Source organism: Jaculus jaculus, chromosome 1 (assembly GCF_020740685.1).
Source record: "Jaculus jaculus isolate mJacJac1 chromosome 1, mJacJac1.mat.Y.cur, whole genome shotgun sequence".
In the NCBI taxonomy this organism is placed as follows: Eukaryota; Metazoa; Chordata; class Mammalia; order Rodentia; family Dipodidae; genus Jaculus; species Jaculus jaculus.
This window is the reverse complement of record NC_059102.1, coordinates 248,290,250-248,302,745: the sequence shown is the minus strand read 5'-3', so window position 1 is coordinate 248,302,745 and position 12,496 is coordinate 248,290,250. Positions and strand designations below refer to the sequence as shown.

Genomic DNA, 12,496 nt, shown 5'->3' with positions numbered 1-12,496 from the left:
ATGTAAAGCCAGGTACACCAAGTGGTGCATGAATCTGGAATCTGTTTGCAGCAGCAAGGCCCTGGTATACATCTCTCTTTCTCACACACTCTCTCCTTGCAAATCTATCAATCACTAAATAAAAGAAGTACATAAATTTTTAATTTTTAAAAATATTTTAAAATTTTAGTATTTATTTTATTTTGAGAGAGAGAAAGACACAGCGAGAGAGACAGAGAGAGAGAATGGGCTCACCAGGGCCTTCAGCCATTGTAAACGAACTCCAAACGCATGCAGCACCTTGTGCATCTGGCTTACGTGGTCCTGGGGAATTGACCCAAGGTCCTTTGGCTTTGTAGGCAAATGCCTTAAATGCTAAGCCATCTCTCCAGCCCCAATTTTCTTTTTTCTTTTTTTTTTTTTTTTTTTTTGGTTTTTCGAGGTAGGGTCTCACTCTGGTCCAGGCTGACCTGGAATAAACTCTGTCATCTCAGGGTGGCCTTGAACTCATGGAAATCCTCCTACCTCTGCCTTCCGAGTGCTGGGATTAAAGGCGTGCGCCACCACGCCCAGCTCCAATTTTCTATTTTTTGAAAAAGCATTCACATTCTTGCTACAGCCTTCAGTGTTTTGGATCTTGCCCTCGGGCATCTTTCCTATTGTCCCAGTGCAGAACTAACTTACTTACTTATTTTCTTTCTTTCTTTCTTTCTTTCTTTCTTTCTTTCTTTCTTTCTTTCTTTCTTTCTTTCTTTCCTTCCTTCCTTCCTTCCTTCTTTCTTTCTTTCTTTTTTGAGGTATGATCTTGCAAGCAAAGAACAGTAGAGAGAAAAGCGACAAGACAGAGAAAATGGACACACCAGATGCATGTGTCATTTTGTGCATCTGGCTTCACACGGGTACCAGGGAATCAAATCCAGGTTGTTAAGCTTTGCAGGTAAGCGCCTTAACTGCTGAGCCACCTCTCTAGCCCTTTGGTTCTCTTTTAACTGTGCTACTCTTAACAATTGTAACCACTTTGTCCAGAACTTTAAACTTGCTCAGATTTTTTACCAGACATATGTTTTTGTATCTTTCTAATCTGTATTTTGCTCTCTTTCATTTTAAATTTAAATAAAAACAGCCAAAAGCAGCCACTCACAGATTCAATTCTATTCTGCTTTGAAATTTCCTCTGCCAAATACATTAGTCTTCACTTTTATGTAAATTCAGCCTCACTGAAGTTCTCAGGACATGGGCAGAAGGCAGCCCAATTCTTTGCCAGAACATCATAAACTTCCACTAGCCCAATTCTCAAAAGAACACTTATTCCCCTCTTAAAACCCCATGAGCTCTGTCACCATTGCCCACATTTCTCACAGCTTTATGACCCTCTAAACTCACACCAGAATGGCTCATTAAACTCTACTTACAGCATTCTAAGGCTTCTGTAGCCCAAAGTTCCAACTGCTTACATGTTCTTTCCTCAAACCAGTTCCAAAAGGAACTAGGAATCAAATGGTATAATGGCCCCACTCCTGATACCAATTTTGTGTATGAGTTACTTTCTCATTCTGTAAACATGACCAAAAGCAACTAAGGAAAAGAAAGGGTGTATTTTTCACTTGGAATTTCAAGGAGATGTTTTATCAAGTCAGGGAAGTCAGGGGAAAAGCAGGAAGCCAGCTTCTCTCACTGTCAGGCAGGAAGCAGAAAGATAAGCAGGAAGTGTGGCTGAGCCCCAGTAAGCCAGTTCCTCCAGTAAGGCTTTACCCTTGAAAGTTTCATAGGGTTCTCAAGCAGTGCCACAGGCTGGGAATTAAGGGGCCTACCAAATGAGCTATGGGGACATTTTAAATCTTTTATTTTATTTATATTTGTTTATTTATTTATTTGACAGAGAAAGAGGGAGTGGGAGAGAGAGAGAGAAAATAGGCATGCCAGGGCTCCAGCCACTACAAAAGAACTCCAGATGCTTGTGCATCTGGCTAATGTGGGTGCGTCCTGTGGAATCAAACCTGGGTCCTTTGGCTTTGCAGGCAAGCACCTTAATGGCTAAGCCATCCCTCCAGCCCTATGGGGACATTTTACATTCAAACCACAGCAGCATCTATACAGACAGGGGCTGGAACCACAGATTGGAGCAAAGTACCTTGAAGGGGAGATACTGAGTCCACCATAGGCCTTAAGGACTGGGAAATAAGAAAAGCCCTGCTTTTGCTCTGTCTGGGGGAGAAGCACCCAGAAAGGCACCAAAGTGGAAGGCCTGTAATACCCGGATGTGGATGCTATGCACTACCAGGACTGGAAAGACAATGTCAAGGAGGCACATTCTCAGCTGGCACTCAAGGCTGTCTAAAGTTGGTCCGCACACCACTTCCTCCAGAAAGTCAGACTGGGCTGGATGGGAGCTCTAGATCCTAACAGCCTTGATGTATGTACACAGGTTTTCTGTGTTTCTGAAACTCCTGCTTATGGGCCTGTAACTGACCCCACTCCCACCCAGCTAAATCATAGGCCTTAAGACCACTAAAGGACCCCCACTGACCGGCATTCCAGAAGGGCTCAGAAGCCTCGCTATGCCCTCTAAGGAGACCAAAGAAGGAGCACAGAGGAGGTGACATTGTCCTGGCTCCTGTTAGCTCTGCTTAGTCACTGTGCAGTTTCGCAACAACTATCTTGCCCTGCCCACTGAGCTCCTGCCTCCTTCTCTTTGAGTCCAAATTCCTGGAGGGACAGACCCATTATATTTTGCTTCCTGTTGGTGAAACACAGTGCTTCCAAGATCAGTACAGACTCAAGTCTGGAGCTAATCATGCCACTGAACCACCGACTTTCTGAATGCCTGAATGCTGTAGCCTGTGGTCTCCTGCTTCTTCTCTGCGTGCAGGGTGAGACTCCCTAAGGGGACAGTGAATAAGGGTCAGAGCTGCCAATTCTGTATAGTTACCTACCCAGACCATGGTTGGGGAAGAGGGAGGGAGGACTTACTCAGGACAGTACAGGAAAGTACACCATCCAGTGCATTCACCAAAGCTCTCAGGGAGGGTCACACACAGGTCAGAAATGCAAGATACTCAACTCTGAGGACCTCGGTTTGATTCCCCAGCACCCACGTAAGCCAGATGCACAAGGTGGCGCATGCATCTAGAGTTCATTTGCAGGGGCTGGAAGCCCTGGCACATGTATTCTCTCTCTCTCTCTTTTTCTCTCTCTCTCCCTCCCTTTCCCTCTTTCCCTCTCTCAAATAAATACATAAATACAGATAAAATATTTTTTTAAAAAAGAAACAAAAGTAGACAAAGAAGAATGTGTGTACCTATCCTGGTTTTCTCCTGTGGATCCCAGCTACCTCCTTTTCCAGGCTGGACTTTGCCACTTCCTGGCAGGAAGGATGCTTCATCTCACTACATACCATTTCCTGGGGGACTTCTCTTTGAGGATGAAGCGACACCATTTTCAGCAACAGGCATCAATGGCTGGTGGCCTCCATGAGTTACATGGACAGAGATGCCATGTGACAAGACATCCATCTTGTGTAGCTATCACACAAACTGGGGACAAGGGTGTGACTTTGGACTTAGGCATATGATAAATTGTCCTCTGGTGTCCAAGAGTGGCCATTGCCCTGGCCTCAGTCATACCAGTTGGCACCAAACACACTGATTCATGTGAAGCATGTGGGGCGAGGACAGCAACAGATCACCAGGGTGGTTGGAGTTTTCTTGCTTATCTTATGGGAACAGGTCAGACCTTCTGTGCTTCAGTGACAGAATGTAATGCTGTGGGAGAGAGTGGGAACTGGTGGAGATGACACACCCAGCAGGGAAAGGTGGGCATACTGGACACCTTCATGCCTATCTGAAGAGTGCACAACATTTATGGCAAGAACCAGTCCAAGGTAGAGGAGCATTAGCAAACCCACTGTGTTCATCATTAACCTGTACCAGTACCAGGACTTGGGGTCATTTGGTGACCTTCTTTTTAAAAAAAATTCCTTTTCTTTTTATTTATTTATTTGTTTGGTGGAGAAAGAGGGAGGAAGGGAAGGAGAGAGAGAGAGAGAGAGAGAATGGGCACGCCAGGGCCTCCAGCCACTGCAAACAAACTTCAGATGCATGTACCCCTTTTGTGCATCTGGCTAACTTGGGTCCTGGGGAATCGAACCAGGGTCCATTGGCTTTGCAAGCAAACACCTTAACCGCCAAGCCAGCCCTCTTGTTTTATTCTTATTTTCCTTTTTATTTATTTATTTATTTGACAGAGAAAGAGGGAGAGAGAGAGAGTCGTTTGGTGGCTTTCAATTACCCCTTCACTCCCTGATCCCCACCAGAGCAGGCTGAGCTTTTTGTAGTCGTATTGTACATGCACATCCCTATAGCTCCTCTCCCGTCACTCTTGGCATGGATGATGTTTTCTTGTCACCTTTTTCCAGATCCCAGAGGATGGGGAATCTTTCCATCTGATTCCCACAGTCCTTCTAGTGGTTCAGAGAGCCTGGGAGAGTTGATAGAAAGACTTTTGCCGTCAACTCGTGTGACCCTTTGCTGGAAGATACTAGGGCTGATCAGTGGTGCCAAGTCCCAAGACCCCTCAGTAAGCCTGATTGGATGGGTAGGGCCTGACAGTGTGACAGGCAGAAAGTGATTAGAAACTGTATTTGCAGTCCAGGGTCTCTGACAAGTCTGAGTTGAGAGTGACAGGGAGGAGGAAACACAGTGTGGTGGCAGTTGATTGAGCAAAACAAACAGTGATGGCATCTCTCCATCCACAGGCCAGGACACAGTCAGCCCCATCAGGGCCACAAACACTGGGCAAGTGCGAGGCAGCCTCGTCCACTTGAATGGTACTAAAGTGGGTATCCACACCTTCCTGGGAATTCCCTTTGCCAAGCCTCCTCTAGGACCACTGAGGTTTGCACCCCCTGAACCTCCTGAGCCATGGAATGGTGTGAGAAATGGGACATCACACCCAGCCATGTAAGTCCTCCTGGGGCCCAAATACTGTAGACCTTGATGGTTGGGGAGGAAAGTGGTGTGCTTTGAGCCCTGGGCCAGGCTGTAGTGGCTCCTCCATCCATGTAGATTCCCACCTACATTTTCCAAAGAGCCTGTCAAGGTTCTGACTAGAGCAATTCTGGCAGGCTCCTGGCTCAGGGCTTTGTATCTACAGGGTATGAGCTCTAGGTACTGCAGAGAGGAATAAGGGCACATTTGTCCTGAGATTCAAGTTAAATCATGTGTTCGCTATCACTAGGGTCTTTGGAGAGGTTCAGGTTTGCTCTTTTAACCAGGAAGAGGCTCTAGGTATAAGCAGTAGAGACTTATGTCTCTGAGGAGAACATGTGTTCCCCAAATATCTGTGCCATCCAAAGTCATTTTGTTAATAAAATTGAGTGTCAGTAGACAAGAAATAAATGTATGGGCTGATAACTGAAGAGTGTGGAAAAGACAAGGATTCCTGAGAGTCTGGACTGTGGATGAGGGAGGACCCACTACCAATGGGTTACTAACCTCCGCTCATTCATGCAGCTCCTGTAGGGGGAGCTCTTCTTTTCCAGACCTTAGTTGATACAGGGCTAAGTAATAACTGTCAAACCATGTGGTCAAGGGTTGCCATAGAGACTTTCAGGCATATCAATTTCCCATCCTCAGAAGGAATGAGATATAAGACCCCACCAACCTTGAAGCCTCCTGGAAGCCTAGGCTCTATCCCAGCTTCCTCAGAGCTTATGGCCTGTACTTTGGTAGGAACAGGCTTTCAAGAAGGATCTTATGTTATCAGGACCATCATGATGAGCAAGTTGATGGCTGGGAGTTTGTGGTTTTGACCACTACCCAGTCCCTGGAATAACTGTCTGACATTGTTAACAGGTGTCTGCAAAGTACCTCAGAAATGGAATTTTTCAGGATCCTGTTCAATGTCATCCCACCTTCTATCCCCGTGTCTGAGGACTGCCTGTACCTCAGTGTCTATTCGCCTGCCCATGCCCATGAGGGCTCCAACCTTCCTGTGAGTGTCGGGTCATGGTCAGCTTAGAGTAGAAGGACATATCTTTCTTATTTTACTTATTTATTTACTTACTTGAGAGAGAGAGAGAGTGAGGGAGAGGCAGATATATATACAGAGAGAATGGGTGCACCAGGGCCTCCAGCCACTGCAAATGAACTCCATATGCATTGCACCACCATGTGCATCTGGATTCTGGGGAGTTGAACCTGGATCCTTAGGCTTTGCAGGTAAAAGCCTTCATCTCTCCAGCCCTAGGAGTACGTTTTCTTATGCAGGACAGCTAGAAAGGCTAAGGTCAGCCTGGGACTTGCTTCACTGTGGACCCTGATGAGAAACCTCTCACTGTCATGTCCAAAATGGCCTTCTTACTCATGGTGGCCAATTAATTTATAGCCACAGGGATAAGGATCCCTGGAGGCTCTTAGAGATAAGAAGCTGTGGCTTGATGGAATCAGGACTAACCTTACCAACTTGTGCCTAAAAAGCCTACTCACGGGCCCAAAAGATGAACTTTGAGGTCATCTAAGTCCCTCAAAATGGATCATGTGCTTGGTCCATAAGAATAGAGGATACCTGTGGCACTACCAAAGACATACCTCTTTTCTTTCCATCTAAAAGGGTTTGTGGCAGCTTCAGTAGATGGGGCAGACTAAGGGCTGAGAGGCCTTGTCTTCCTGACAAAACTTGGATCACTTGCCTAGACACAGATCATGGCATCTGCTTGGATCTACCTAAGTGGGCAATTTCAGAGAGCCAAGGCAATGCATAGTCTAGGGTACAGCCCAGATGGGGATTGGGCAGGGTGGGAGCCCCTGGCATCTGTCTGGATTTCTCCAGGTGATGGTGTGGATCCATGGTGGTGGTCTAGTTTGTGGCATGGCTTCCTTGTATGATGGATCCATGCTGGCAGCCACTGAGGACGTGGTGGTGGTCACAATCCAGTACCGCCTGGGTGTCCTGGGTTTTTTCAGGTGAGCCTGGGGTTGGACTGAGCCATGGGCGAGAAGCAGGACAAGGACAGTCCTGTGACCCCTGTCTCTGCCACTTCTCAGCACTGGAGACCACCATGCCAGCGGCAACTGGGGATACCTGGACCAAGTGGCCGCCCTGCGCTGGGTCCAGCAGAACATTGCCCACTTCGGAGGCAACCCTGACCGTGTCACCATCTTTGGCGAGTCAGCAGGAGGCACAAGTGTGTCTTCACACGTTGTGTCCCCCATGTCCCGAGGACTCTTCCACGGAGCCATCATGCAGAGCGGGGTGGCTGTGCTGCCTGGCCTCATCTTCAGCTCCCATGAGGGGGTCTACAGAGTGAGTGTCCTCAGCCACTAAGCCCAGACCCTCTGCCTCAGCCTCACTCTCGGAGCCTCTGGTTCTCCATCTGCTCTGTGGGCACAAGGACAAGGGAGGTGCCTTGGGCACTTCTTCCTTTTATGTAATTGCTGAGTAGCTCCAAGTTCAGAATCCATATACCTCTGCCTCACACTGATTATTTTCTCTGGGCAGTAAAGCCGAATCAAGGGTCCAGAGCAATGTATCCAAGGGTTGGGGTTGCTCCTCTGGCTGTCACCTTACAAGGAAGTAGGAACAATTTCACACCTGCCACAATCCACACAGTATACTCTATGAGATTTGAGGGCTTGAGGGACACCTACACTCAGCTGGGGTGTTGGTAAAACCCTTCCCCCTACATGAAAGGATGAGCCAGACCTTGTCTGGTCCCTTTACAGGTGGTGGCCAACCTCTCTGGATGTGATCAGGGAAACTCAGAGTCCCTGCTGGGCTGCCTGCGGAGCAAGAGTGGAGAGGACATTCTGGCTATTTCCAAGGTTTGAGTGGTGTTAGTGGGTATGAAGGGGAGCAATACGATGTGGGGCAGGAAGTCCTTACTACTCTCACGAACTATCTCTTCTCTGTGGCTTGGTGTCCTTGTAGCCTTTTAGGCAAAATGGAGACCAAGTTCAGTTTAACCAGGTATCCTATCTCTTGAGATGGGTATGAGCATCAAGAAGGGGTGGAATTAACTCATTCAGCATCAGACAATCTCCATCCCTGACTTTGAATGTCCCCTCAGGCCTTTACAATGACCCCTGGTGTGGTAGATGGGGCCTTTCTACCGAGGCACCCTCAGGAGCTACTGGCCTCTGCTGACTTTCAACCTGTCCCCAGCATCATTGGTGTCAATAATGATGAGTATGGCTGGATCATTCCCTTGGTGAGGCCCAGTTCCGCTTTCCAGTGGACTGAGGAACGTACTGGGCTGGGCTGGGGGGTTGGTCACAGCTCCAGGCCCATGCCAACTTGAACCTATCCACCCACTGTCCAGTTCATGGGCTTTGCTGATACCCTGAAAGGAGCAGACAGAGAAACCATCCATGCTATTGTGCAGAACACACTACGACAGTTGGTAAGGTTCCTGAAGTTGTACCCCAATGAATAGGAAACTTCCAGGTGTCTGCCCGTGCCAAGACCTCCATGAGAAAAGACTGATGAATACTTCGATTCCTGGGTGGGTTCACCTTAGAGTTTGTCTTTTTTTCTCTCATCTTGTCCCATCCCAAGTTCCATCTACTCACCCTAAGCCAGCTACTTCCTTGCCCTGGAATTCTAACATGCCTCTCCTTGATTTCCCCCTGGGCTAGATGTTTCCTGATGTCAGTGACCTATTGATGGAGGAGTACATAGGAGACATTGAAGACCACCAGACTCTCCAGGCACAGTTCCAGGAGATGATGGAGGACTTCATGTTTGTGATCCCTGCCTTGCAAGTAGCACATTTTCAGCGTGAGTAATCTGTAACTGAGGCCTGATGCTCAGAGTGCACCTCAGAGCTGTGGGTCACAGGCAAATTGTGTGATGTCCTGGTTCCCCCCATATCTTTCTCTGGACTTAACAGTCAGGCACTTGGTGGTACTCATGTCAGTAAATGTTCATGTCTGGTGTAAGACACTGCCATTTTGCCCAAATTCAGATGCAGAAATCGAGTTGGTGAGATTAGTTATTTGCCCAAACCACATAGAGAGGAAGTCCACATAGAAAGTCCAATGCCATGACTTAACCATGGTCTTTCTTACAGCCTCTTCTCTGGTGTGAGGCTCCTCACCCATTGTCTACATGCCAGCTAGCTTGAACCAAGATATCTTGTCATCAAGGGTGAGACAGGGCATCTCTAAGTGAGGAGTCGCTATGTCCCAACCTGTCCATGTCCCCAGGTTCCCATGCCCCTGTGTACTTCTATGAGTTCCAGCATCGCCCCAACATCTTCAAAGACATCAAGCCGCCCCATGTGAAGGCTGACCATGGTGATGAGGTTCCCTTTGTCTTTGGATTATCCTTCTGGGGCAATAAGTGTAGGTATTCCTCATTCTGCAGGAGTTGGGTCTCTAAAGGGTGATTTCTTTCACCAGATATGGCAACTGGCTGGAGGGAGGGCTGGATCAGGTATGCTTAAAAGACTGCTCATAGTTTAAAAGACTGTTGCAGGGTTAGAGTCCAAGCCCTTTCCTACTCCACCCTTGGGGCGGACCAATCATGCATCAGAGTAGAGGGATATTTTATTTATTTGTTTTTTGAAGTAGGGTCTTACTTTATCCCAGGCTAACCTGGAATTCACTATGTAGTCCTAGACTGGTCTCAAACTCACAGCCATCCTCCGACCTTGGCCTCCCAAGTGCTGGGATTAAAGGCATATCCCACTATGCCTGGCTATTTTAGTTATTTTAAAATTACTTTTATTTATTTATTTGAGAGAGAGAGAGAGAGAGAGAGAGAGAGAGAGAGAGAGAGAGAGAGAGAATGGGTGTGCCATGGCCTCTAGCCCTGCAAAAGAACTCCAGACACATGTGCCATATTGTGCATCTGACTTACATGGGACCTGGGGAATTGAATCTGGGTCCTTTGGTTTTGTAGGCAAGTGCCTTAACCCCTAAGCCATCTCCCCAGCCCTATTTTAGTTATTTTTGAGAAAGGGTCTCACCATGCTGCACAGATGTACTAAAAGTATGTAGTCCAGGCTGGCCTTGCTGTGCTCTTGCCCAGTTTCTAGAGTGCTGGGATTTTAGGAGTGTGACATTTCTTGGTGTCAGGCAGGTGCTTGAAGGGCACGAGTGTCCCTTAGATGACTTCCTTGTGCCTAAGGGGAGGAGGGCACTCTGGGGCAGGAGTGATCCTAGGAAAGATTCAGTTAGAGGCTAGACTGGCAGGGAAAGGAGAGCAAGGGCAGGCCTGGAGCCTGAGTGATGGGGATGGGAGGAAACCAGGCCTGGGCCCAGTGTCAGGCTAGAGCTGGGACGGGGAGAGCGGAACATGAGCAGGCAGCTGCGTGCAGTGGCCGGGACCCCAACCCTTGTCCTGTTCCTCTCTGCAGTTGACTTCACTGAGGAGGAGGAGCTGCTGAGCAGGAGGATGATGAAGTACTGGGCCAACTTTGCCCGACATGGGTGAGACGACACCCCGCCCTTATCCTCCCAGGGGCTAGTCCCCATCCAGGGCTCCCCTTGCCTGTGAAGGCCTCATTAGCATGCAAGAGTCCTTCACATGACAGCCTCCCCCAATGCCAGGACCCACTCAGACAGGGGCCTCTTGTGGGTGCATGTCACTGGTAATCTCCCAGTGATCTGTTTGATGGGACACAGTGTTATCATTTTTGTCTGCCTCTGAGAGAAATAAATGAATGGATCAGATGCCATTGTCTTACATGGAGCAGACACTAGTGGGTGGTCTTTGCTTACCTATATCACCTGCTCCTCAGTCCTCACAGATTCTGGCCTGCTTCACCCATTATTTTATTCTGATCCAAATCAAGGGGACAGATCTGAATACAGCAGGGCTCAGAATGACTCCTGCCCTGCCCCACTGGGAGGGCATATCCACAGGAACCCCAACAGCAAAGACCTGCCCCATTGGCCCATATTAGACCAGGACGAGCAGTACCTGCAGCTGGACATCCAGACTACAGTGGGCCATGCGCTGAAGGCCGACAGGCTGCAGTTTTGGACCAAGACCCTGCCCCAGAAGATGGTGGAGCAGAAGAGGGCTGAGAGCCACCACATGGAGCTGTAGCACTTGTGTTGGGTTGCCAGGATGCCAGGTTGTCATGAGGGCAGATCAAATCAGCCTGAGGTGCCCCACACACTCAGAAGAGATATAACTGACTCCATCTTTCATGTGTCCATGCATCTCCTTTCCATTTTTCTACTCAAACACTTATGAGAGCAATCTCCTTGCTACCAAACATCCCTTGGCCATGTCTTGTTTCACAGACACATAAATGTCTCCACAACAGTGTGTATTTATAAACACCAATGGATACTCACCTTTTTCCACACTGACTGAGTTTGGACCCCTTCCTCCCTTCTTTTCTTTACCCCATCTTTTTTTTTTTTTTTTTTCAGAAGTAGGGTCTCGCTCTAGCCCAGGCTGACCTGGAATTCACTATGTAGTCTCAGTCTGGCCTCATACTCACGGCAATCCTCCTACCTCTGCCTCCCAGGTGCTCGGATTAAGGGTATGCAGCACCATGACTGGCTCCCCATCCTTTTTCTCTTCTTTTCCAAGCCCCAGATCATTTTCAAATGAAGCAGATACTTGGTGGAATGTTGACCACGCTGTGAGTGTGGATGTGTCAAAATTCTGTATTCCATAATGGGGAAGGGGTCGTGATCAAAATACATTATGTACATGTATGAAAATTGTTAATAAAATATTTTTAAGCTGAAGAGATGGCTCAGTGGTTAAAGGTGCTTTCTTGAAAAACTTGAGGGGCCACATTCAATTCCCAGTACTGACATAAGGCCAGATATAGAGAGTGGCACATTTGAAGTCCCTTTGCAGTGGCAAGAGGCCCTGATGCGCTCTCTCTTTTTATGTATTTATTTATACTCTCTCTCGCTCTGTTTGCAAATAAATAAAAATATTTTAAAAAAATTTTAATTCTATGTCCAAGCTGGGGAGGTGACTCAGCAGTTAAAGGTGTTTGCTAATAAAGCCAGTTGGCCCATTTTAATTCTCCAGTACCCACATAAAGACAGTTGTACAAAGTACTGCATGCATATGGAATTCATTTATAGTAGCAAGAGGCCCTGACATGCCCATACTCTCTCCTTGCAAATATTTAAATGAAAATACATCAAAAAAAAAAAATCCTGGTGGTCATAGTGGCACACATCTTTAACCCCAGCACTTGGGAGGCAGAAGTAGGAGGATCGCTGTGAGTTTGAGGCCAGCCTAGGCTAGAATGAGACACTCCCTCGAAATAAAAAAAAAAGAAGAAGAATTCTATGTTCATCACTGAGTAAATCCTTTGTTTTCTTATATCTATAAATGGTCAGTAGAAAACTTGATTAACTTGACTAACCAAATCTCAGTAAATTTAAACTGCTGGGATAGTTAATCTTGATTGTCAACTTGATGAAAAGTGAAATCAAGGAGACGCGCCCCTAGGTGTGTCTGGGAGGGAGTTTCCTGGAAGGAAACTGAGAAGAACCTGTCCCAAAGGAGGTGGCACGTTTTGGCTTTGGTCCAGATC

At 47.4% G+C, this 12,496-nt stretch overlaps 1 protein-coding gene across 3 annotated transcripts; it reads left to right on the top strand.

Moving 5' to 3' along the window:
- The first annotated feature begins 2,721 nt into the window (after positions 1-2,721).
- Positions 2,722-11,354, top strand: LOC101609022 (pyrethroid hydrolase Ces2e). 3 transcript variants are annotated; one of them, XM_004663467.2, is made up of 12 exons: positions 2,722-2,849; positions 4,733-4,937; positions 5,832-5,970; positions 6,808-6,941; positions 7,023-7,281; positions 7,701-7,799; positions 8,045-8,185; positions 8,297-8,377; positions 8,613-8,754; positions 9,183-9,320; positions 10,337-10,409; positions 10,845-11,354. In XM_004663467.2, the coding sequence occupies exons 1-12, from the start codon at positions 2,774-2,776 to the stop codon at positions 11,029-11,031; spliced, it is 1,674 nt and encodes a 557-aa protein (XP_004663524.2). In that variant the 5' UTR covers positions 2,722-2,773; the 3' UTR covers positions 11,032-11,354. The 3 variants fall into 3 exon arrangements, with proteins under 3 accessions (XP_004663524.2, XP_044996756.1, XP_044996751.1); XM_045140821.1 differs by having other exon boundaries at positions 10,775-10,913; XM_045140816.1 differs by lacking the exon at positions 9,183-9,320.
- The last annotated feature ends 1,142 nt before the right edge of the window (positions 11,355-12,496 follow it).

Bases quoted from the DNA above. Each gene is read 5' to 3' on its own strand.
- LOC101609022 (XM_004663467.2), top strand. From the start codon at position 2,774: ATGCCACTGAACCACCGACTTTCTGAATGCCTGAATGCTGTAGCCTGT. The intron at 5,971-6,807 runs GTGAGTGTCGGG...GGATTTCTCCAG, and splicing joins ATGAGGGCTCCAACCTTCCT to GTGATGGTGTGGATCCATGG. The intron at 8,186-8,296 runs GTGAGGCCCAGT...CCCACTGTCCAG, and splicing joins ATGGCTGGATCATTCCCTTG to TTCATGGGCTTTGCTGATAC.